Source organism: Sorex araneus, chromosome 2 (genome assembly GCF_027595985.1).
Source record: "Sorex araneus isolate mSorAra2 chromosome 2, mSorAra2.pri, whole genome shotgun sequence".
NCBI classification, from domain to species: Eukaryota; Metazoa; Chordata; class Mammalia; order Eulipotyphla; family Soricidae; genus Sorex; species Sorex araneus.
In genome coordinates, this window is record NC_073303.1 from 108153137 (window position 1) to 108178924 (window position 25788).

A 25788-nucleotide genomic window follows, 5' to 3' on the forward strand; every position below is an offset into this window, starting at 1 on the left:
CTACATAACGACCTTCCTACACTGGCTGCCAGGGCCAGTGCAACAGTGCAGCGGGCAGGACGCATGCCTTGCATAGGCCAACCTGGGTTCATCCTATATGTTCCCCCAAGCCCAGAGGGGGTGATGCCTCAGTGCAATGCCAGGAATTACCCTGAACACTGCCAACTGTGGCTCCAGAACCAAATAAAATAAAGTAACAAAGGCTGTTTTCCTCACAAACACCTAATCTATCATTTGATCCTTAGGCAAGAGCACGACCAAACAAACAAATAAAAATAGCTTTATTCTCCAAACCATATTTGGCGTGGAATCCCTGTGAGTAAAGGATTTGCAGAAAATGTTAAACATGCTAGAGTAGCCTGGATCTTTGGGGGTGATGGGGAGAGAAAGTTGTTCCCTAAGATGAATGGGAAAGTGGAACCATCATCAGCAGGCTTCTGCAGTTTTCCTGGCCTGCCTCCGGTGCGTGAAAATAAACATTGTAGCACTATAGCACTGTTGTTGTGTGCTCAGGCGGGCACAGTAATGTCTGCATTGTGAGACTTGTTACTGTCTTTGGCATATCGAATACTCCAAGGGGATCTTGCCAGACTCTGCTGTGTAGGCAGGATACTCTCGGTAGCTTGCCAGGCTCTCTGAGAGGGATGGAGGAATTGAACCTGGGTCAGCTGCGTGCAAGGCAAACGCCCTACCCGCTGTGCTATTGCTCCAGTCCAAACACAAATTGGCATTATTTTCCCGTGAGTGGGACCAGATACACTTCTCCTGAACAGGGAGAATTCTTGAGAACTTGGGGAGCACAGGCCTGAGAGGAGAGTAGGGAGAAAGACCCAATAAGCTTGCTGCCATTTCACCGAGAGCAGACCTTCAAGGCCGCTAGCCTTTTCCTCTCATCTCTCGGATTTTATTATTTCCTTCCTCCGATGCACCACCCTCTTATTCCCTACTTTGTTTCCAACCAGCATTAATGGAGTGGTTCTGTGTGTCAGGTGCTGTGCTAGGCTCTGCAGACAAACAGCAAAGGGGCTCTGGATTGGGAAGATGGCTCTAGTGGTAGATCACGTGCCTCACTGGTATGAGCCAGGCCTCACATTCCAGTCTCAGTGGCACTGGCTGTAGCTCTGGGGGTTCCCCACACACCAGGCTGAGCACTGTCTTATGGGGTCTGAGCATTAAGCTGTTGGGTTTGTATGTTGAATTGAGCATAGCTAGGAACAGCCTCACAAACTCCCAACACTTCTGCGTATGGCTTCTCGTAAAAAAAAAAAAAAGTGTTTGGGATTCGGGTTAGAATGAATTGCAAGCATACAGGTGGAAGGAGAAAGAAAAGAATAACCCCTGGCTCTGTGCTCAGGGGTCACTGCTGGCAAGAAGGTAAGAAGGTGCTCAGGGGATCATACGGAGTTTAAGGATCAAACCAGGATCAGCCCCATGCAACTTGTATGGGGGGCGAGGGGCGGGCTAAGGGCGCAGGGAGGAGGTTTTTCTCATGTGGTTATGGAAAGCTCAGAAAGCAAAGAAGTTTAACCAGTTGTAGCTTCCAAACTCAGCCTACTAGGAGTAGCAGCTCTGATGTTTCCAGGTTTGCAAGAACTGAGAACCAGAAGAAGCTGGAACTGTTTACCCTTCTTTAAATCCTAACCCCAAAAGAGGAATCCTTGCTCTCAGAATGTTGATGTTTCACTGTGCGGTTCACCCACAAAGCAACCATGAGCGACGTGGAGATTCTGTTTCTCCGCCTCTTCTGACGGTTAACTCTGGATTGGCCGCGAGCACTGTGCAGCTGCGGGCGGCAGCGCTGAGGGAGGTTGAGGAACGCATTGTTTGGGTAATGCAGCCAGAGTCACGTGCTTTGCGAATTCATCACAATGCTCCTTTTTAACTTCATAGGATTCTGGTCCTCGTTAAAATGCAGGGCATGTGCAGCCCGATTGTTTCTGTCTTTCATTCTTGAACAAACGCAAGTCTCATAAAGAGGCAAACTAGTCCGGCCAGGTCGCAAGTGAGCCTGGGAAAAGCAGGTATTTCAGGAGGTTCGCCTGATGCGAGCAGGTTCCTGTTGCATCATGAGCTCTGAGCCACTGAGAATCTGGGGCTCACGGGGAATGTGGTCTGCGGTGTTAATGACACACTGTAGCAAGCCACTGCCGAAGGAGGTAGAGACAGTTGGAGCATCAGAACCAGAAGTTGTCTTTCTTAGGCATTTAGATTTCTCTCTGGAGAATGTGGGTGGTCTGGATGGAGAACATCCGTAACTCTATACCAGATGATGTGGACAGAAGCCCTGTTCTCAAGGGACTTTCAGTTTAAAAAGAAGAATTTCCAACAACACAAAACAGATAATTCAGGTAGTGGGTATTTGGACCACTTTGATTTGGTTTAAATCCTTTTTCTCTGTCATTCACCTGATAGCCTTGAGTAAAAGATTTTTATCTTTCTGAGTTGTGAATTTTTTTCTGAATTTTAATAATTCTAATTTAAATAATTTTTGAATTATTAATTCAAAATGGGATGCTATAACTACTTTGACCAATTACATAAAAATGGACAGTCAGAATTACCTTATTTGTTTGGTTCAAAAGTTAACTGCAGACCGTCCTGAATCCCTCTCACCCATTTTACTCTATTCTGTCTTACACTTCATTCATAATTCTTTTTGGCAGGGTGGGGGTCATACCTGGTAATATTCAGGAGCTAATCCTGGCTCTGTGCTTCCGGATCTCTTCTGGCAAGGTGTGCAGGGAAAAGTGTAATTTCAGTTGTTAAAGCAGGATCAGTCCCATGCAAGCAAGTGCCTTATTCCTATACTGTCTCTCCACCCCTTATTAATAATTCTTATCACTAATGAGTAAATATAGTTATATAGCTTAGGTCTTTTTCCCAAAAGGTAAGCTTCACAAGCAAGTGTTTGGGTTCTTTTGTTAGTTGCTGGTATCTTCTTGCCTAAAATTATGCTTGGAACATAATAGGTTCTCAGTAAAATATCTGTTCCATGAGAGGACGAATGAGAAGCTGAGTGGGTGAATGAATTTCTACCGGAAATGTGCAACAACAAGGTAAGCCGTCAGCATAGAGACTACTGCTGCAGCCTGGGTCCTTATTGTCATTGATGCCCGAGTACAGAGAGATTGCTACTGGCTCTGGCTCTTTGTTCTTAGCCCTGGCTTCTCCTTGACCGTGTTGTAGTTGGGTGAAGTAGCAAGGTCATTGTCAATAGTAAGGTCACATGAGATTAAATGGAAAAAAAAAGCACTTCAGAATTTTTATCAATTCTCAGGAAATAGGGGAAACAGCTGCAGAAAGGGAAGGAAAACTAGGAAAATGAGAAAAGGGCATCTTTTGCAAAATAGTTTGTCACATGAGCTTTCAGCCCTAAGTCTGTGACCAAGCTTTACCCAGCTCCAAATGCCAAAGACAGGCAAACCCTGCTGCATCTAGCACATGCCATGCAATGGGTACTGTGGGAGATTAGCTCTAATGGGAGCTGGAGCCGTGGTGAAAGCCATCTTTCAGACTCTTGTTCTGTTGGTCAGTAAAAACACTGGAGAAAAACTGGTCAGCTGTGCTACAAACTTGAGAGAGGAGGAATTTCTTTATTTTAAAAAATGCAAATCTTAATTAAAAATGTCTTATTAGATTTTTTAATTGATTGAGGTTCTGGGGCTTATAAATTTGTTTTTTTTAATTATTTTATTGAATCACCGTGAGATACAGTTACAAGTTTTCATGTTTGAGTTAACAATCACACAATGATCAAACACCCATCACTCCACCAGCGCACATTCCTCACCCCGGTATACCCCCGCTTTTCCACCCTCCCACTGCCTCCATGGCAGACAATATTCTCAGTACTCTCTCTACTTTGGGGTATTATGGTTTGCAATGCAGATACTGAGACATTATCATGCTTGCTCCTTTACCTACTTTCAGCACACATCTCCCATTCCGACCGATTCCTCCGAGCATCATTTTCTTAGTGATTCCTTCTCTATTCCAGCTGCCTCTCCCCCCACTCCCCAACCCCCCCACACCCCCGTTCATGAGGCAGGCTTCCAACTATGGAGCAATCTTCCGAGCCCTTGTATCTACTGTCCTTAGGTGTCATTCTCATGTTATGTTATTTTATACTCCACAAATGAGTGCAGTGCTTCTATAACTGTCCCTCTCTTTCTGACTCACTTCAGTTAGCATGATACTCTCCAGAGACATAGACATTTTTTTAATTTTATTTTATTGAATCACCATGTGAAAAGATACAAAGTTCTCAGGCTTATGTCTCAGTTATACAATGTTCAAACACCCGTCCCTTCACCAGTGCCCATATTCCACCACCCAAAACCCCAGTATGCCTCCCACCCCCACCCCCTACCCCCGCCTGGGTAACTGATAAATTTCACTCTTCTCTTTACCTTGACTACATTCTATATTTCAACACAAAACTCACTATTATTGTTGGAGTTTCAACACAGACTCACTATTTTTGTTGGAATTTATCCCCTAAGAATACAGCCCTATTGACAAGGAAATATTTGATATTGAGTTTTCCACTGATGAGAATGAAGAGATAAAATGTCGCGCGGCCGCGCAGTTTACAATTTCTGTATTTTAGTAATTAAATCCAGGGAGATTAAAGTTGGAAATTGAATCATTTCCCTTCCTGGAGCAGCATGGAGCAAAAGCTTAGTTCACAGTCTGCATACATGGTTGCAAGCACTCTCTGGAACCCCAAGTCTTATAGCTGCCTCTGGTTCCTGCTCGTTCGGCATTCACGGGGCTGTGCAGAGGCATGGCCACCCGGGTCGAATCTCGGCCGGAGCCCGAGCTCCGGCCCCGGCCTGAGCCTGCCCAGGTGTCCAGGTTGCAAGTTCAAAGCACACATTTTTTTTTTCGCGCCACAAAGTTCATACCTGCTCAAAGGACCCATAAAATGTCGGTCACCACGCCTTCTCCCCCGGGAGGGAGGAGAGACCAAGGGAGAAAGATATTTCCTCCGTTAGCCGGCGTGGGGCAAAAGCTTAGTTCACAGTCCGCATACATGGTTGCAAGCACTCGCCGGAACCCCAAGTCTTATAGCTGCCTCTGGTTCCTGCTCATTCGGCATTCACGCAGCTGTGCAGAGGAATGGCCACCCGGGCATAAATTTGTTAATAATGCTTTTTCATATGAATAATTCCAACACCACATCCATCATCAGTGTTTCCACCTCCCCTCCTTTTCTTTTTCTTTCTTTCTTTCTTTCTTTCTTTCTTTCTTTCTTTCTTTCTTTCTTTCTTTCTTTCTTTCTTTCTTTCTTTCTTTCTTTCTTTCTTCTTTCTTTCTTTCTTTCTTTCTTTCTTTCTTTCTTTCTTTCTTTCTTTCTTTCTTTCTTTTTTTTTTCTGGCTTTTTGGGTCACACCCACTGATGCTCAAGGGTTACTCCTGGCTCTGCACTCAAGAATTACTCCTGACAGTGCTCAGGGGACCATATGGGATGCTGGGGATAAAACCCGAACCTGGGTCAGTCGTGTGCAAGGCAAATTCCCTACCCACTGTACTATTGTTCTGACTTAGGATTTCTTTTCAAAGCAGCAACATGAAATGTTTCCTAGTCCCAGAAAGGAGCAGAACTCTGGATAGGTAGTCTGAATGAACTCAGATGAATTTAGGAAAGTTACTTCTGTACCCTCTGTCAAAAAGGCACAAACCTATGATAGTCTGCAAACTCATTGAGAGAATTCAGTGATCCTGAATTCTAAGACTGTCTGGCCCATCCTGAAGTGCTCACCGGATGACTGCCATTGTATTGAAAACACTACAGAGACAACCTGTGAGGAATGTATTGAGACTACCCCCATTTTACTTCTGAGAACCTTCAGATCTTTGGGGGGTGTTTGCCTGTGTGTGTGTGTGTGTGTGTGTGTGTGTGTGTGTGTGTCTGTGTCTGTGTCTGTATCTGTGTGTGAAGTCTGTTCAGCTAGTGAGCATATGAGCCATGACGAACCAAGCCCGAGATCCCAGGGATTTAATAATTAATAAGTTGTACAACATCTCCTACTAAGAGAAGCAGATGCTTAGAGAGAACGTGAGTCCAGTACTTCTGCATTCTCTTGCATAACACTTGTACGGCAAGCTGAGGTTGTTCGATTTCAGCTTTGCAGAAATTCTGTTTGCTGGGGATTCTGGGAGAACTCTAAGATAGGGAGAGGCACTGATTGGTCAGCTTGTCTTATGGCTGCTTCTATAGCAATCTAGAAGCTTCATTTTGTTACATCTTTTTGTTTTGTTTTAGGACCCCAATCCTCTGGCACGATGCTGGGGGTTGCTTCCTTGGAGTGCTGGGGTATGGATGGAAGCATGTGGTGCTGGGGATTGAATCTGAGGCTCTTTCATACAAAGCATGCACCCCAGCCCTGTAAGTCAACTCCCTAACCCTTCAGCAAATCATTTTGTGAAATATATTTTTTCATTTCCTAGGCTAGCCCTAATAAATATTCCCTTTAATTGACTTGCATTAATTGCACATACCAATGCAACATAGTCTCTCTCTCATGAGATGAAACAATGGGAATAAAATATGTATAAAGCTCTGCACAATTTCTTTTGATATACTCAGAAAAATTAAAACAAAACTTTGATTATTTGGGGCTGGAGCAATAATATAGTGGAAAAGGTTTTTGCCTTGCATGCAGCCAACCTGGGTTTGATCCTTGGCATCCCATAGTTCCCTGAGCACCACCAGAAGTTAATTCCTGATCCTGAGCATCGCTGGTGTGACCCAAAAAAGCAAAAAAATTTTTTTCTTATTGTTTAATTTGACTTCATCTTTGCTGACTAAGGTAAAGAGAAAACTCAGTTCCTTTGAGTTTTAAGAAAGGAAAATAATCGATGAATAGCATAAGAAAGGACTCTAGATATTATATAACCAATCTTCCTCTGAACGTAGATATTTAAAAGTTCTGATGATATGATACAACTTTTTCTCAAACAGTGAATGTGCCCTCTTTTTAATTAATTAGTTAATTAATTTGCTTTATGGGTCACACCTGGCAATGCACAGGGGTTACTCCTGGCTCTGTAATCAGGAATTACTCTTGGCAGTGCTCAGAGGACTGGGTCGCCGCGTGCAAGGCAAATGCCCTACCCGCTGTACTATTGCTCCAGCCCCCCTCTTTTTATTTTTAAAGAGAAATCTATTCGCACTGATTGCTAGAAACCTGTCAATATTTAAGGAACACAACGACATTTATATTCTTCCTCCATCCATGCAAAGCCTACAGCTACACAGATAGAGGTTTCTAAACCATTGGCCATAAAGGTTGCTCATTAAATGTTCGTTCTCTAAACACCATTCAGTGTGCCTTTGGTGACATGAATCAGACCATGTCACTGCCTGACTGAAATCCCTCCAGCAGTTTCTCACCTATCATACCCACCACAAAACACAAAGGCTGTGAAATCCTGCTTGATCCAGCAACTGATTGGCTGGGCAGTTAGCTGTTGCTGCATCTTATCATGGAGGCAGTTAACTATTGCCAAAATATTGAGTTTAAGAATATGTCGCACATCTGGGGTTTGGGAGGAACCAGGAAACTGCCTTCTCTGTTACCCCCACAGATGTCTCTTGGTGATTAGGAAGCTGGAAAATGGAAACTGGGTATTGCAGAAAATTTCCCAATTTCCCAGACTTCTTAGCACAGGGAAACAACAAAAACGGGTCAGGAAGACAAGTCCAGTCTTGATTCTGCTGTCCAAATTTCAGAGGCATAATTATAGGAGTTCAAGAATATCTATACGAATATCTACAGAGACATGACTCAAAAGGCCAGTGTGCAAGCTTTCCCTGAGGTAGAACTCAGTTTGCCCCATTGCTGCTTGGTCTTCGAAAGGAACTTTTAAGTAAAACATTGAGAGAAACCCTGCCAAGAATAGTTGGGTATGGCCTGAAAAGAAACAAAAAAATATTATCAAGACTGGAAGGCGTTAATGCTTTGCTTTTGTAACTTCGGAGTTAATGACTCTGAATAATATTTACTTCGGGCGTTTGTCATGTTTGTACAACTTAAGCCTCAGTTGCCCTTAGTTCCTAACTCCCCTTCTAGTGGGTACAAAAACAATCACTGTAGCACTGTGGTAGCACTGTCATCCCGTTGTTCATTGATTTGCTCGAGCGGGCACCAGTAACATCTTCATTGTGAGACTAGTTGTTACTGTTTTTTGGCATATCAAATACACCACAAGTAGCTTGCCAGGCTTTGCTGTGCAGGCAGGATACTCTCAGTAGCTTGCTGGGCTCTCTGAGAGGGACAGAGGAGTCGAACCCGGGTCAGCCACATGCAAGGCAAATGCCCTACTGACTGTGCTATTGCTCCAGCCCACAAAAACAATACCTCATTAAATTTTTTATTTTAAGTTATTTAGTCATTAAGGATGCTGAAGATGGCTTTATGTATTTATTTTCGATAAATGTCTTCAATTTTCATGGTCTGTTCTCAGTAAGAGATAACGATTGGGTTCTCTTCTTAGGCCATTTGTGGGTGGGGTGGAGTAGAAACTAAAATGAAACAGGAAAGCCTGATGGACGTGGAAGGCAGTGGGCTGACGTGGTCTCCAGTTTCAGGATACCCTTCTATTTTAGCCATGTAGAGGATTTCATCACACTTGGGCTATTTGGAGTTGTTGTTCCAGACCCACTGTGAGTTGTTAGAGTAATAAAGTAACTGAGATGGGACCAGAGAGAGATAGTCCAGCAGGTAGGGCATTTGTCTTGCAATTTGCTGGCCCAAGTTTGACCCTTGCAACCCATATGATTCCCTGAACCTGCCAGGAACACTGCCAGGAGTGATTCCTGAGCATAGAGCCAAGAGTAAGCCCTAAGTACCACCAGGTGTGCCTCCAACCCAAAATAAATAAGTGAATAAATCAAAAATATGTACATGGTTTTATGTTTCAAGCTGTCCTCTAAAGTGATTAGACCTGGGGCTAGAGGATAGCACAGCGGGTTTGTCTTGCACGTGGCCGACCCAGGTTCGATTCCCAGCATCCCATATGTTTCCCCGAGCACCGCCAGGAGTGATTCTTGAGTGCATAAACCAGGAGTAACCCCTGAGCATCACCAGGTGTGACCCATAAAGAGAAGAAAAAGTGATTGGATCATTTATAATCCTACCAAAGATGTATGGCAGTGGGTAGGGGGTGTCCATGTTCCCATATCCTTCCCAACACTCTGTTGTCCATCATTTCAATTTTTGCCATTGTAGGGGTGTAAAGCAATATCTCATTAGAATTTTGATTTTAATTTTCCTAAGTCATTATGGAGGTTGAACATGGCCTTATGTACTTACTTTCCTTAATATCTTTTCAAAAACTGCCCATTCCAGTCAATTGACTATTAAAACATGGATTGTTTGTCTTTTTATTTCTGAATTTTAAGAGTTTATTATACACTATGGAAACTAAACACATATCAGGTATATGATATGCAAATATGTTATCCTGTTCTGTTAGTCATATCTTAAAATATTTTTTTGCTAATTAAAAAGTGTCTCTAACCCACAAACATGACTCTCTTTTCATTCATTTAGTTAGGTCTTCTATATTTCAGCAATGCTCTCTAGTTTTCAAATCTAAGTCTGACATTTCCTTTGATAAATTGATTCCTAAGTAAATTTAGAGGGTTTTTCTTGTTTGTTTTGGTTTGGTTTTGCATTGTTTTGATTTGGGGTCATACGTAGCTGTGCTTAGGGATTATACCTGGCTCTGTGCTCAGGGGACCACGTGGGGCTAGGATTCAAACCAGTGTAAGAAACAGGTCAGGCAAGCATATTTTTGATACTGTTGCAAGTGCATTGATTTTCCTAATGTTATTTTAGATTTTCCATTTCTGGTATATAGAAAATTAACAGATTTTCTTTTTTATTTTTTAAATTTTATTGAATCACCATGTGGAGGGTTACATAGTTCTCAGGATTATGTCAGTTATACAATACTCAAACACCCTTCCCTTCACCAGTGCCCCTATTCCATCACCAACCACCCCAGTATACCTCCCTCCCCCTCCCGCCCCCCCAGTCCCCGCCCTTGTAAGTGATAAGTTTCACTTTGTTTACGCTTTATCTTGGTTACATTCTATGTTTCAACACATAACTCGCTATTGTTGCTGGGGTTTCTAAAATTAACAGATTTTAATATTGATATTGTATCATAAAACCTCCTTGAACTCATTAATTAGTTCTAATAGATTTTATTCATTATGTGTTTTTTTTTCTTTTTAGATCACACCTGGCGATGCACAGGGGTTACTTCTGTGCACTCAGGAATTACTCCTGGCAGTGCTCAGGGGACCATGTGGGATGCTGGGAATCAAACCCGGTTCAGCCATGTGCAAGGCAAATGCCCTACCCGCTGTACTGTCACCTTAGCCCCTTATTATGATTTTCTATATACCAAATAATGCCATCTCTGGACATGGTTTTATTTGTTCCTTCACAATTTGGATGCTTTTCTTGCTTAATCATCCTGGCCAGAATTTCAGCATTACATGGAGACATTCTGTCTGTTTCTGATCTTGGTGGGGAAAGTATTCTCATGATGTCTGATTTTAGCTGTGTCTGTTTTCCTAGAAGTCTTTTTTCAGGCAGAAGAAGTTCATCTCTTCTTCTAATTTGTTGAATGTCTCTAACTATAGATTGCAAGAAGAAATCACAGAAAAGGTATTGGATAACTTTGGTTTGTCCTTCCTCCCTCGCTGCAGGGTGCCTAGGTTGAGTCACTGTCATCACAGTGCTCCCAAGGCATCCCCATTCCTCTGTGTTTATCTTTAACTTCTCCTTTGTGCTCTGCTTCCCCTATCCATTAATCACTATATCCCCAAATCAGATCCTGTGACTTCTAAAGTCAGATTCTTCTGAGGATTCCGGATTTTGTACGCGCAAGTGAAATATTGCTTTTCTCTTTGGTTTATGTCCTCTGCATAGTTTACTTTGAGCAATGTCCTCTTTGTATAGACACAGGAAGATAGTTAATGCTATGCTTTTGTAACTAGGGAGTTAATTGACCTGAAAAATATTTACTTCTGGGCATCTGTCATATTTACTGCACTTAACCTTCAGTTGCCCTTCATTCCTAACACCGCAAAAGGAAGGTCCCAAATGAGGGACTTGGATGGACCCAGGGCAAGCCATAAGCTACCCAGCCATTGAAAAGAGACAAGCTGTGAGCTGCCCTGGCACTGAAAAGGGACAGGCCAAGCGCCATAAAGCATAGTAAGTTAAGAGCATGGTCATGGACAAACTCTGTCATGACCCAAATAGAAGTAACTGGATAAAGACCCTGCTGGGGTTAGGAATGTCTCACCTGATATATAGCGAAATGTCCCCAGGAGAGCCACCCTTTCAGCTTAATATATCTCTTACTGTGCCCATACAAAATGACTAGAAATATTATTAAAAAGTAAATGTAAGATGATTGTTTAAATGGATAATGGCTAAGGAAAGGGAAAGTAATACACCTTAGCTGGAATTCCACCCTTGGGCACATCTCCTTGCAGGGTGAGATTTGTCCTAGAAGAGCTTCCCCTGAAGGAAGGGCTAGACAGCAGTGTGTTGTGCAACTGCTGCTATTTGCTGCCCCCAACTCTTCATGATTGCTCTATAACTAATGCAGTGAGTCTGGGAATGGGGAGAGATTGGAATAAATGGTGATTGATTACCAACCAGCCTGGCGGCTTCATTCCCTCTCGCCATGGGCTGGCTGGGGTGGGGAACGCATTCGACACATGCTCATATTTTGAACTCATAAAAAGGCAGTTTTACTTCCTCCCTCAGGGGCTACCAGTGTACTGCTAAGCATGTGATGATGATATTCCCGCAGCAAATATCAACTTCCTTATAGATTTAAGTTCAAACCAATTTGTTGAGCTGAAGCTTAAATTTTGGGGGCTTTCCAATGTCCATAAGCTGGTTCTTTGTCATTGTGAGTGAACCCTGTGCTGTCAAAGCTTTCTCCGGTCATCTCAAATAGCGATATGTCATATATTGCCAAAGAAGTGCTGCTCTATTTCTCCTGAGGCTAGATTTTTACATGCCCAACTCTTTTTTGGGGGAGAGGTTGTTTGGGTATTGGGTGACATCCAGCAGTGCTCAGGTGTTACTCCTGGTTCTACACTTAGGATCATTCGTGATGGTGCTTGGGGGATCATACGGGATGCTGAGGGTAGAGTCCTGGTCAGTTGCGTGCACGGCAAACACACTGCCCTCTGTGCTGTCATTCTAGTCTTCTGTGTCCAGGTCTCTTTTAGGTATTGGGGTTGGGGGTGGTTGATAGTAGCAGTGTTTCAGGACATACCAAGTATTCAGTGGCTATTCCTAACTCTATACTTGCCTTGCACATAAGCCTACCAGGAGTGACCCCTGAGCGCAGAGCCTTGAGTAAGCCCTAAACAACACTGAGGAGACTCAAAAATAAATAAACAAAGAGTAAAGGAAATTTTCCAATAAGCCAGGGTCACTAATAGTGACCTAGATTTTGTTAAATGATTGGCAGTGATGAATTCTCTACCCAACTGTCAAATTATGGCTAATTATCATGGCTAACAAATCCTGCATTTTTGTGTTTTCTATGATTCATGCCCTGAGCTACTTGCTTAAAATGCATGGTATCATTTGATTTTTTATTAACCTTATGTGAAAAAATTATCTTTTTTTTTCTGTTAAAAGAAATTCGGAACTTTAGGAAAGTGAAACAAGAAACTCATGCTTGAAAGTGGAAAATTCAGGTTAGCTAAGCCTAAACTCTAGGGCTTGGCATCCCTTTGCTACTGCCTCCTCTTCTCTGGAAAATGATGTTCTTATTGCTGGAACAGCAACTACTCGTATCGACAAATCCAAGGAGATGTTAGCCATTTTTATGCAGCTGTTCTTAGAGGCTGTTCCTCCTTTGCACTCAAGAGGGATGCCTGGCGGTGCTCAAAAACATGTATGTGGTGCCAGAGATCCAACAAGGACTTGTTGTATGCAAGGCAAATGCTGCACCCCTTATATTATCGCTCTGGCCCCCTTGTGTTGTACAGTTGTGTGGGGGGCTCCAAAAATGGTGGACTTGGGGAAGGCTACAAGACAGACAAAACTTTTGTGCAGCATTTGGAAAGAAAAGGAGTTAAGGGCCAAGAAACTGTCTGAGAGATGGGGCTGGAGAACTGAGCTTGGGCAACTGGCAGGGAGGGGACCAACTGGCTGGAGTTTTCACAGAGATTAGAAGGAGGAAGGTTGGGGCCAGAGTGATAGAACAGCAGGTGAGGTGTTCTCCTTGCATGTGGCTGACCCAGATTTGATCCCCGGCATACCGTATGTCCCCAGAGCACTGCCAGGAGACATTCCTGAGTCCAGAGCCAGGAGTAACCCCTGAGCATTGCCGGATGTGACCCAAAAAGGAAATTAAAAAAGAAAAGAGTTTTGTAGATGAACTAAACCAAACAAAACCCCAAACATTTATTAAGGAATGTAGGTATGAGAGAGCACAATTTAATCAAGTAATAGCAAATATTTCTCTAATTAAGAAAAACTTAGCATTTATGACGCATCATTCTGTGCCAGGCATTGTGCTAGGCAATTTATTTGGATTATTTCATGTAATACTCTTATGAATCCTATGACCTGGGTACAGAGGAGAAAACCAAGTCTTGAGATGAAAAGGGTGTTCACCTAGGGGTCAAATATGATTTTGTAGTTAAACCATGGTGGAGGTAGGCTCTGAATCCAGGGAGCTTAAATTAGGATTTAGGGTTACATGCCTTATTAAGCAATTTGGATTTTATCCTCTTGGTAAGTGATTCTCACACTTGCTTCAGAATCTGTTGAACTTGTTAAAACAGAATTGGAGCTCCCTCTTTGCCCTAATTTTTGATTCTACCCAAGGTTTGAGGTAGAACCCAAGGATTTGTAACTCTCTCGATTTTAACAGGAGAATTTTGAGATAATTCTGGTCTTGCTAGTCCCTGTCCTTTGAGAATTGCATGGATAGGGAATTGTGGGAAGATTTTAAATTTGGGAGGAAAATAACCAGATTTATATTCTATGGCATGGTTTTCTGGGCTATGATGTATGGGTTAAATAAGCAAGGATAAAAATGAAATGGTGTTTGAAGGCTGGGCGATAGCACAGTGGTAAGTGCTACCTTGCAAGCAGCTGACCTGGATTCATCCCCTGGCACCCGATATGGTGGTCCCCATCCACCACCCCAAGCCCAGTCAGGAGCGATTCCTGACTGCAGAACCAGGAGCAAACCAGGAGTATCATCTGGTGTGGTAGCAAAAAACAAAACTAAATTAAACAAAAGAAACGATGTTTACAAGGGCCAATAAGATTGCTCCATAGTTGGAAGCCTGCCTCATGAGCTGGGGGAGAAGGCAGCTGGAATAAAGAATGGATCACTAAGAAAAGGATGGTTGGAGGGATCAGTCGGGATGGGAGATGTGTGCTGAAAGAAGCCAAAAGTGATGATCTCTCAGCATCTGTACTGCAAACAATAATGCCCAAAAGTAGAGAGAGAGTATGGGGGAAATTGTCTGTCAGGGAGACAGGGGAGTATACTGGGGAGACTGGTGATGGGGAATGTGCATTGGTGGAGGGTGTTTGAACATTGTATGATTGTAACTCAAACATGAAAACTTGTAACTGTATCCTACGGTGATTCAATAAAAAAAAAATGAAAGAAAAAAAAAGAAACGGTGTTTGAAGGAAGCAGAGAGAGCAAACCTGAAGAACAGTTAAGAGATGAAGACAAAGGAATGACTCTTCAAGTAATCGCTAAAGAAGACAATTTGAATACAAATTACCCTCACCCAGCTCTGGTAAGTGATGGGCAAGGCAGTATTTTATGACTAGAATCTGTAGTCATGGAGTCTGGTAAGAAGTGTAAAGATTGTAATAGACCACAAAGCGTCTTTTGGGTTTTGTTAGAAGAAAGGAATTTGCGACAGTGAGCTGATCTGTGAATCTCACGTGGAGTTGATTTTTTCATTTGTTTGTCTTTTGGGCCACTCCTGGTGATGCTCAGGGGTTACTCCTGGCTTCAAACTCAGGAATTACTCCTGGCAATGCTGGGATGCTGTATGGGATACCATATGGGATGCTGGGGATTGCACCCGAGTCAGCTGTGTGCAAGGCAAGCTTCCTACCTGCTACATTGTTGTTCTAGTCCCATTTCATGTGGAGTTGAATGGAGGATTGTGGTGTGATAGTACAGTGGAAGGGGACTTAGCTGGCCGAGGAGGGCTGGTTTTACTCCTGGCTCAATCATTTCTTTCACCACTTTGGGGATGTCACACATTCTTTGAATCATTTCTTCATCTGCAGGTGGACTTAACAGTAATTTCTCAGCAAGTGACCCAGAGAGCTGAGAGTGTGCTGTGTGTGCACGAGGCCCTGGGTTTGATCCCTGACATGACTGTGAGTTCAAAGGCATGCGTTCAGTGGCCAAGAGCACCCTCCCCAACCCGGCCAGCCCACAGCAGCAGGCAAACGAAGGAGGGAATGAAGCTGCCGGGCTGGTTGGTAATCAATCCCCATTTACTCCAGTCTCGCCCCATTCCAGACTCACAGCATTCGTTATAGAGCAATCATTAAGGGTTGGGAGTAGCAAACACACTTAGCCATGGTTGCACAATGCACAGATGGCACACCTTTCCTCCAGGGGAAGCTCTTTTAGGATAGAACCTCATCCTGCTAAAAGATATGCTCAAGGATGGAATTCCAGCTAAGGTGTATTACTTCCTCGCTTTTCTTAGCCAGTATCCATTTAAATCATCTTAAATTTAAGTCATCTTAAATTTACTTTTTTTTTTCTTTTTGAGTTACACCGGGCGATGCACAGGGGTCATTCCTGGCTCTGCACTCAGGAATTACCCCTGGTGGTGCTCAGGGGACCATATGGAATGCTGGGAATCAAATCTGGGTCGGCCGCATGCAAGGCAAACACCCTACCCGCTGTGCTATCGCTCCAGCCCCTTAAATTTACTTCTTAATACTATTTCTAGTCATTTTGTATGGACACAGTAAGAGATATATTAAGCTTAAAGGGTAGTTCTCCTGTGGACAACTCACTATATATATATATATATATATATACTGAGATATATGGGATATATATAGTGAGATATATGGGATATATATAGTGAGATATATATACATAGTGAGATATATGGGATATATAGATATATAGTGAGATATATATAGTGAGATATATGGAATATATATGTATATATTTATTCCTGAGTACATGAGCCATATATGTGTAATATATATGTATTATATATATATATATATCAGACTACTGTCCTCAGGTCAGGTTAGTCTTTCCTAACCCCTGTAGGATCTTTATCCAGTGACTTCTTTTTGAATCATGATGAAGTTTCTCCATGACTGTGGTTTTAACTTATATGGGCTTGGCCCTTTTCAATACCAGGGTAGCTTACAGCTTACCCCTTTTCAATGTCTGGGTAGCTTATGACTTGCCCTGGGTCCCAAGTCCTTCATTTGGGACCTTACTTTTGGGGTGTTAGGAATGAAGGGCAACTGAGGCTTGTTAGTAATTATGACAGATGCCCACAAGTAAATATGGTCCAGAGTCAATTGACTCCCTAGTTATAAAAGCAGAGCTTTCACTATATAAAAAGGACATTGCTCTAAAGTATGCAAAAGTCATAAAGGAAAGAGAAAAGCAACATATCACTTACAAACACAAAGTCTAGAGTCCTCAGAAGAATCTGACTTTCCATGTAACGGGTCTGATTTGGGGATATAGTGATTAATAGATAGGGGAAGCAGAGCATAAAGGAGAAGTTAAAGATAAAGATAGAGGAATGGGAGTGCCTCGGGAGCACTGTGATGGCTGTAACTCAATAAACATAAGCTCCTTGCGGTGGGGAGGGGGCGGGCAGGGAGAAAGGACAAACCGATGTTAACCCTAAAATGTTTAGAACTACATTTGAACAATTCCTTAGTACAGTGGGAGCAGCTCCAGTGAACCTTGGGTATCACCAGCCTGAATACTACTAGGAGTAGTCCCTGTAATAATAAGAAAAATTAACCTCGACTATAAGTAAATTTGTTTTCAAGTTTGCAAGTTCATTTTATTTTATCTCACCCCTTTATTTTCTTCATGTATTTTACATATGAGTAAAATCATACATTATCTTTTTCTGACTTATTTTACTTCTCGGTCTTTTGACTAAGAGCAAGTATGTTATCTGGATTTCTTTTTGTTCATTTGTTCATGTTTGGGTTTTTGGATTTTAGGTCACACCCAGCAGTGCTCAGGGATTACTCCTGGCTCTGTGTTCAGGGATCACTCCTGACAGGGTTTGGTTACTAAGGATGGAACCCAGGGCTGGCTGCATGCAAGACAAGCACCCTATCTACTGTCTATCTTTCTGGTTCTCCTAGTATCGGTTCTTATCAGTGTTTTACTTTTTTTTTTTTTTGCTTTTTTGGGTCACACCTGGCGATGCACAGGGGTTATTCCTGGCTCTGCACTCAGGAATTACCCCTGCCCGTGCTCAGGGGACCATATGGGATGCTGGGATTTGAACCTGGGTCGGCCGCGTGCAAGGCAAACGCCCTACCCGCTGTGCTATCTCTCCAGCCCAGTGTTTTACTTTTTAATGTCTAATATAAATGCGTTTTTGTCTCATGATTTTAAAACCACTTACCAGAATTTTAAAGCTACTAGTAATAACCCTTAGTTTAATTTTAGAGTATTACCAAATGGAACATTTATCTATATGTCTTTCTTCAAATATAACATTTAAGAAGTGACTTTTTTTCTTTTTGGGTCATACCCGCTGATGGACAGGGGCTACTCCTGGCTCATGTACTCAGGAATTACTCCTGGCAATGCTTGCGGGACCATATGGGATGCTGAGAATCAAACCCGGGTCGGCCACGTGCAAGGCAAACACCCTACCCTACCTACTCCAGCCCCTTAAGAAGTGATTTTTACTGAGAACAGATTTTGGCATCATTGTCCGGCAGTCATGAATGCTGGGATCCCATTCACCACTTTCCTGCATCTCACGCCTCACTCTCAATTCAGTGTCAAATCCTTTTTCTAACTCCAGTTTTCTTTCTCTTTACCCACCCCGGAGGTTTCCTCATCTTTGATCTGGGTTACAGCCATCATTCCCAAAGCAATCTTTTGAGTCATTCCTGATTCCCTCCAGTTCATGCTTTGACCAGAGATTTATGCTTCAAAATTTGATTAAACTCTTACCTGCTTAAATCCTTTTATAGTTTTCCACTGTCGTGAGGATAAAGACAGCACCGCCTACCATGACTGATGAAGTCCCTCAGGAACTGGTCTCTCGGAGGTCTCCAGCCTCACTCACTCCATTGCGCTTTTGTTCTTCCTGCACTAGTTAAACGGCCTTCCTTTTCTCGTGGGTGGACGGTATCTCTCCTCTCTAAGCAATTTTTGCATATCCTGTTTCCTCTGCTCAGAGTCATTTATTTATTTACTCCCACCTATCCCTCAAACACATCTTCATTGACACTCTACAAAGTCTTTCTTGACTCCCGATTAAGTCAAACCCGAACTATGTGATTACACCAGTGACCTTTACACCTCCATACTTCCCATAGTTGCAAGTTTACATTTGTCCCGTGTCTGTTTGACTCCTACAGAAGGCAGAGACTGTTGAGTTTTACTCTTTATGTAGTACGAGTGCCTGGAATAGAGCTTTTTATACTAAAAGGTCCAATGAATACTGTGCAATGAAAAGAATATTCATAGAGAAAGGAGACTGTTCCAGTGCAGAGGGGGCCATGTTCATATTCCACTGGAAATAAGAGCGATGCATCCAAGATTATAACATAAATTGAAACCATTGCAAGATGTACGGTGTTGATTTTGGATTTCAATTGTGTATGGCTATGATCATGAGCTCTGTTTGCATTTGAATAGGCAATATGTTTTTTCTCCACAGATGAAACCCCTGGGATCATAAATTACCCAGAAATTTTGCTTCTGTGGTTTAGAATCTTAAGTGGGGCCTATTTTCTACACATCTGTGGGAGCAAGCGAGCCAGCTTATTCCTTTATTAGCCATCAGAATATTTTGGCTCAATTTCTTTTCTTTTTCTTTTTCTTAATTAATAGATCACCATGAGATATGCAACTACAAAATTGCTCGTGATTGAGTTTCAGTCATACAATGTTCCAATACCCATTCTCTTCGCCAATGTGCATTACCACCACCAAAGTCCCCAGTTTCCCTCCTGCCAACATCCCCCCCCCCCACCCCACTGGCCTGCCTCCCTGGCAGCACTTTTCTTCTTTCTCTCTCTCTTTTCTTCTGAGCATTATGGTTTGCAATACAGGTACTGACAGGTTTCCATGAGAGCAGGTAAAGGAACAGCCCTTTACCTACTCTTAGCACTCAAATCATGTCCAGAGAGATCATTTCCAACCATCATTGGCATAGTGGTCCCTTCTCTATCCTAACTGCCCTCCCCACGTCCTTCCACTTGTGGCAAGTTTCCATTCATGAACCAGTTCCCCTTGGCCTTTGTTCTACTCTCTATGGGTATTAGTCCCATACTTTTTAATATCCCACAGATGAATGCAATCATTCTATGTCTGTCTCTCTCCTTTTGACTCATTTCACTCAGCATATTATTCTTCAAGTCCATCCATTTACAAGCAAATTTCATGACTTCGTTTTTCCTGGTGCCTTCATAGTATTTTGATGTGTAGACGTATCACAGTTTCTTTATCCAGTCATCTGTACTTGGGCACTCAGATTGTTCCCAGATTCTGGCTATTGTGAATAGTGCAATGACCATAAAAGTGCAGATGGCATTTCTGCTGTGTGTTTTGGGCCCCAAGGTATAGTCCCAGAAGTGATATTGCTGAGTCATATGGAAGCTCATTTTGGCTCATTTTATATCAGTAAATTCTATCTACAAAGAATATAAAGGTTTTATTTCAAACATTTCTAAACATTCTATTCACCCTCAACTGCTGCAGATTTTCAAAAACTGACTCAGTTCAAAGAGTTTAAAACAGAATAGGAAGAATATACTTGGGCGCTGTTTTCTCACTTTCTTACTGTATGGTATATAGCTACTGCTAAAAGATTCAGGAAAGTCAGGTGGTTGAATATCACAATCTCATGAGTATTCTGGGTATAGGGTTAAGGCAAGGCACAATTATGTGGGCCATTCTACATAATGAGAAACTAGCTATATATAAAATTTGAAGAAGTTTGAAGAAGTTCATGAAAATTTCATAATTACCGCAAGAGGCAAGAATGAGAACCCTCAATTATAAATCTTTAAAATCTCCCTGTTAACCTCAAGCCCTCTTACCTTAATCAAGGCTTGGGAACAAAGATTCACAGAGTCATTTCATGAAAAGATAGACTGTGCATTTGTATAAATGCAACTACTGTATGGCAATTAAGCCACACACACTGCTGCTTTGTATCATGAGCAGAGTCACTAAGGAGACTCTGCTATTGATGCTTTGGAGATGGTCTCACCGAGGCGCTGAGATGGTTCATCAGGAGTAAATCTAAATTTTAATATTCAATTAATAGTGAATACACTTTATCATTTATTAAAATTACATTATGAAATAGACCAAGAGAGTCTTTATTTAAGGGCTTATATGGAGAATGCAGAATAATTGATTTTCTTGCTGTTTCTCTAAATGTGATCCTTATAGTACTGATACCAGAATAGTAGTGCATCAGAATAGCCCATTGTACCAGTTCTTCTTTGACCCTTCAGATCCCCTTGCTTCTTCCTGCCCCCTAGGACTAGTGAATCAGAATCTTAGGGTGTATCTGATAAGTATCAGCATTTTATTTTATTTTATATTTTTTATTAGTCAATCACCTTGGGGTACAGTTACAGAGTTATAAACTTTCTTGTTTGTGTTCCAGTCACACAGTTATCGAGTATCCATTCCTCCGCCAGTGCCCATTCTCCACCACCACTGATCCCAGTGTCCCCCCCAAACCCCTCTTCTCTGTGGCAGGGCATTCCCTTTCGTTCTCTATCTCCTTTTGGGTGTTGTGGTTTGCAATAGAGGTATTGAGTGGCCATCGTGTTTGGTCTGTAGTCTACTTTCAGCCCGCATCTCCCATCCCAAATGGGTTCTCCAAGCACCCTTTACTTGGTGCTCCCTTCTCTATCTGAGCTACTTTTCCCCCTAGCATGTGAGGCCAGCTTCCAAGTCATGGAGCAAACCTCCTGGTACTTATCTCCACAGCTCTTGGCCTCCCATTCTTTTACTTTACATTCCACAGATGAGTGCAATCTTTCTATGTCTGTCCCTCTCTTTCTGACTTATTTCACTTAACATGATACATTCCATGTAGCATCAGTATTTTAAACAAGTCTTCAGAGAGATTCTTTTTTTTTTTTCACTTTTTGGGTCACACCTGGTGATGCTCAGGGGTTACTCCTGGCTCTGCACTCAGGAATTACTCCTGGCGGGGCTCAGGGGACCATATGGGATGCTGGGAATCGAACCCGGGTCGGCCAAGTGCAAGGCAAATGCCCTACCCGCTGTGCTATCACTCCAGCCCCCAGAATGATTCTTATGGCCTGCCCCCTCCCCCAACACTTGGGAACTTTGGGTGATGTCTAAGACTTTAGATGTTCGAAGATTTGCTCACAGTTCTGGGTTTTCTTCTGCCAGGGGGCAGTGTTCTCTGAAATATGGTTGCATTAATAAACCTTGCTGCAAGTTCGTTTCAGCCTTTCTCATATCTTTTTCTTATTTACTGACCCAGCCAGTTCTGACCTTATGCCCAAATCTTAAACATTATAGCAGAGAAAATTTTCTTCATTTTGTTTTCTTATAGAAGGTTCAGCCATTGTCCAGTCATTTCCAGTTAGTTGTGTTTCTATTTTCTTTTCTTTCTGTCTTTCTTTTATTATGTTTTCTTTTTTCTTTTTTGGCTTTTGGGTTACACCTGGCAATCCTCAGTGCTTAGTCCTGATCCTACGTTCAGGAATCACTCCTGGCGGTGCTCAGGGGACCATATCTATGCACCCAGGGATAGAACCTGGGTGGGCAGTGTTCAAGGCAAACAGTCTACCCGCTGATACTATCGCTCTAGCCTCAAAGTTGTGTTTCTAGACCCATATTATGCAATATTTGACTTAGTTTTCTCTTGGTTTCAGGTAATGATAAGTGATTGGATTTGGAATTCGATTTGACTCCGAAGTAGGGTTGATAGTCACCCTCCCAACAATTACATTTATAATGAAGTTTTGTAGCTGAATTCTGTATAATAGTGGTTGGATCATGGGCGTGTCTGTATGTGCACATGTGCACTTGTGTACATTAATGAGTTCCATATGCATAACAACTCAGCAGATGCTCTAGTTCTTTGGCAGGATGGCTTACAGAAATAGTGCCTGAGCTCCATCTTCTTAGGTAATTGGTACAAGTACAATTACAGATCCATTTGACTATTACACATAAAATTTCCCCTCCTGAATAGCCACTCTGCATGTCAAAAAAAAAAAAAAAAAAGGAGGGGTGGGGGGGCGGTGATGCTCTCTTCTGAGTTTTATTTATTTATTTTTCATTGCTTTTAGCTGGGTTTCTGTAACCAAAAAGCCAAACAGAATCTAAGTCGCTGGCTCCTGACTGGGCTGGGAAGACTGGAGAGATGTAGGTTGTTTTGTTTTGTTTCTGAGTATTTGGAACATGTGGCAGATGGGGGAAATCATAGAGCTGCCTTTCTAGTTCCCCTTTTTTGGGTTATAGTGTATCTCTTTGAAAAACAAACCTATATGTTGAGAGTTAATGTAAACAGTAGTGAAATCTTTCATGGAGCTTGCATCTTTCATAAGCTTTGTTAAATGCCCAAGTCCAAATCATTTCAGTATGGTACATTGAAGCAAGAGACATACATAGAAAAACTCATAAAGCTGCCTTCCTTGCAAGAGTATAAAGTGGAAAGCATTTTAGAAAGACAGCTTAAACTTTGGCATTGCATATTGTTCTCAAGTAACTGTTCCTAAATTCTCCACTGTGTAATGAAACCCAGGTCTACTGTGCAATCGGCTAGAAACCAGTTCTTGCATTTGTGCTATCATGGTTTATTTGAGCAGAGCCACTGTCCCGTTAGTAATTTGTCGCGTGGTCAGTTCAGTATTTGTGTAATCACACATGCGCTTTGCAAAAATTGTGGTCAAGGGTTTGTTTGGAGAGACGGAAAAAAACAAAGTCAATCCTTTCCCCTCATTTGAGTCCTAATCTAGTAGAATATTTAAATGCTATTCAGATTGAGAAGACTTGGTCCCCATCGGCAAATAGTTTAGAGAAAAAGAAGCATTATCATTCACAATAGCCTCAGAGGACTCTCTGCTTGGTGGCCAGATGAAAATTTAGGTGGGAAGCAACTAGGGAAAAGAGTTCTTAGTTCTTTGATTTTACATCCCGGCTGCCGGTGGAGATTTTCTTCCTAAGTCCAGTCACCTACAGTTTCCCATTCCAGCTCTCACCTCCCCACCCACCGCCCCCCGCAGGAAAATCCCACACCCGCGCGGCCGGCGTTCCGGGAAGCAGAGACAGAAACTGAAGCTATTTTGTCCCTCCTCTGGGGCAGAGGGACCTTCTGCTTAGCTGGCATTCCCAGTGTTTTGCTACAAATTACTTCTCTAAACTCCGACAGCACCACAGGGGGTGGGGGGGTGGGGAAATAATGCTCGCTCTTGTGTTCGTTACAATCGGGGACGGTTTCTTCAAGAGAAATATTTGAGGAGTCAGGAGTAGCTGAGACGGAGACAATAGGGACAGGATTGTGTAAACCACCCGGAAAATAAAGATGGGAGAGATAGGGAAAGTTATTAGGTCTTTAGATGATAAAGCGTCCCGCCTTGAAGAAAAAAAAAAAGAGAGAGAGAGAGCGAGAGAGAAAGATAGAGCAGAAAAGAAAAGAAAAAGAAATCAAATTCTGAGCTTGGCTATCTTGGATGACTACACTGTAAACCTTTGAATTTGCAGGGTTGGTAGGAATCCTTTTTCAGTGCTGTCTCATTTGCATCAGATAAAACACATTTGCTTTCTTTTTAAAGGCCGTGTGTGTGTGTGTCCGTGCGCGCGCGCATACGTACGTGTGTGTGTGTGTGTGTGTGTGTAGGAAGATGAACATGCTCTGTTACTGGCACAGCCTCATATTCGCGGGGGAACCACATGAAAGCGTGTGTGTGTGTGTGTGTGTGTGTGTGTGTGTGTGTGTGTGTGTGTGTGTGTAGGGGGGGGTGAGGGGAAGGAGCGATCAGGGGGTGGAGAGAAGGAGGGTGATGTTTCTAGCCTGTTCGTCTCAGAGCTGTGATTTGTGAACCAACTGTGATGAAATCAAGCTTTGGGCGAATCAGAGCTGCCTGTCAATCTCCCAGGTGGGATTACTTGTAGTTAATAGACTGAACTCAGAGCCCCCAATAGCAGTGCATTCAGTGTGGGCAAAAGAGCAAACACTGAAAAAGGTTTTCTAAGAACTCTCCGCGATGGCGCGGAGACGCTCATTCCGGCTGGGGCAGGTAGGAGGAGGATGTCAGTGTCTGCTCTTGAATTGTTTCCCCCACCTTGTTGTTGTAAAAAAGCAAGGCAGTATTTGGGGGGGTTCACGTTGGACTGGGCGATGGTGTGGAAGTCATTTGAATTGCTTTCATAAAATTTGCTCTCGTCTAGTTCAGCTGCATTTGACAACTCAAGCTCTTCATTCCTTAGGTCATATCCCTGTTCACTTTTGCTGTTGGAATCAATATCTGCTTAGGATTTGCAGCAAATCGAGTGAAGAGGTCAGAAGGATTTCACGAAGGCCCTCCTACAGGTAAGTGGGCAAAACTCTTGCCCTTTTCAATCCTTTCAAAACATTATACACAAGGAAAGAGAAGTTCATGAAAAAATTCACTTTTAAAATGATCTTGCAATGTAATTTACTCCTCGATGAATTTGGACTACAATAAACTATAATTCAGGTGAGAGAATATGATTTCAATTAGAAAATATTTAGGCGTCAGACTGACTGTTTAAATCTCCATGCTCTGAAATTTACATATGCAAAAGTAAAATTATTGTTCATAGACAAGACTATAAAATAGCAAGAACAGGTACTGGTTTGATATTGGAAACACGAATTTTGTTTGTTCTTATATGATATAGGATATAGTGTTTAGTCTCCAGAACGTTTCCGACATAGGTAAAAATGAGAAATGGATGTGAGAAGGTAGTGTACTTACTGTCTTTGTGAAACTTCACAAATTTAGGACTGTACGGTTTTAAGATGTATCTACAATAGGAAATTGGACAAGAGAGAAAACCTTTAAAAACTCACCAGATAGACTTGCGCACGTTGCCCTCGCTCTGGTGTATGGACCGGTGTAAGGGAAGGTAAGTTTTAATGGTGTCCCTTGACTTAAGGACTAGAACTGAAGTGAAAGAGTTTCCTTTTACAATACAGTGCACGGTAAAGGAGCTCCTTGTGCAAAAGGAGGGGGCTTCACTGACCAGGTCTTAAGTAATGAGTTGGTTAATTTCCTGGAAATTGGAGCTGCTGGTGGTTTTATAAACAACAAAAAAAATTACATATTAAGTAATGGCTACTCTAGAGGGCAATATTTTCTTGATTTTCCATGACAGCTCAGCATGTTTGTCTGCCTTCCTCTGAATTTGTCCTTTTCTGCCTTTCTTGGTGTGACTACTACTGAAATGTATCACCTTAGCCAGCCTGAGCTTATATTTACTTAGGACGGCAACGTGGATGGCTTAAGTCTTCCTGACCTCAAGTAA

The 25788-nt window shown here is 42.4% G+C and overlaps 1 protein-coding gene across 5 annotated transcripts in view; it reads left to right on the top strand.

Annotated features, from left to right (window-relative positions):
* Positions 1 to 25788, top strand: part of ENPP2 (ectonucleotide pyrophosphatase/phosphodiesterase 2) — a 131982-nt gene that overhangs the window by 13068 nt on the left and 93126 nt on the right. For 4 of the 5 annotated variants that reach the window (XM_055128711.1, XM_055128714.1, XM_055128712.1 and 1 more), the window contains exons 1-2: positions 24408 to 24536; positions 24727 to 24829. In XM_055128711.1, coding sequence (XP_054984686.1) covers positions 24504 to 24536; positions 24727 to 24829 — 136 coding nt within the window. In that variant the 5' untranslated portion in view covers positions 24408 to 24503. Of the gene's footprint in view, positions 1 to 24407; positions 24537 to 24726; positions 24830 to 25788 lie in introns of those variants that run through there. The other variant, XM_055128713.1, reaches the window with a different exon arrangement.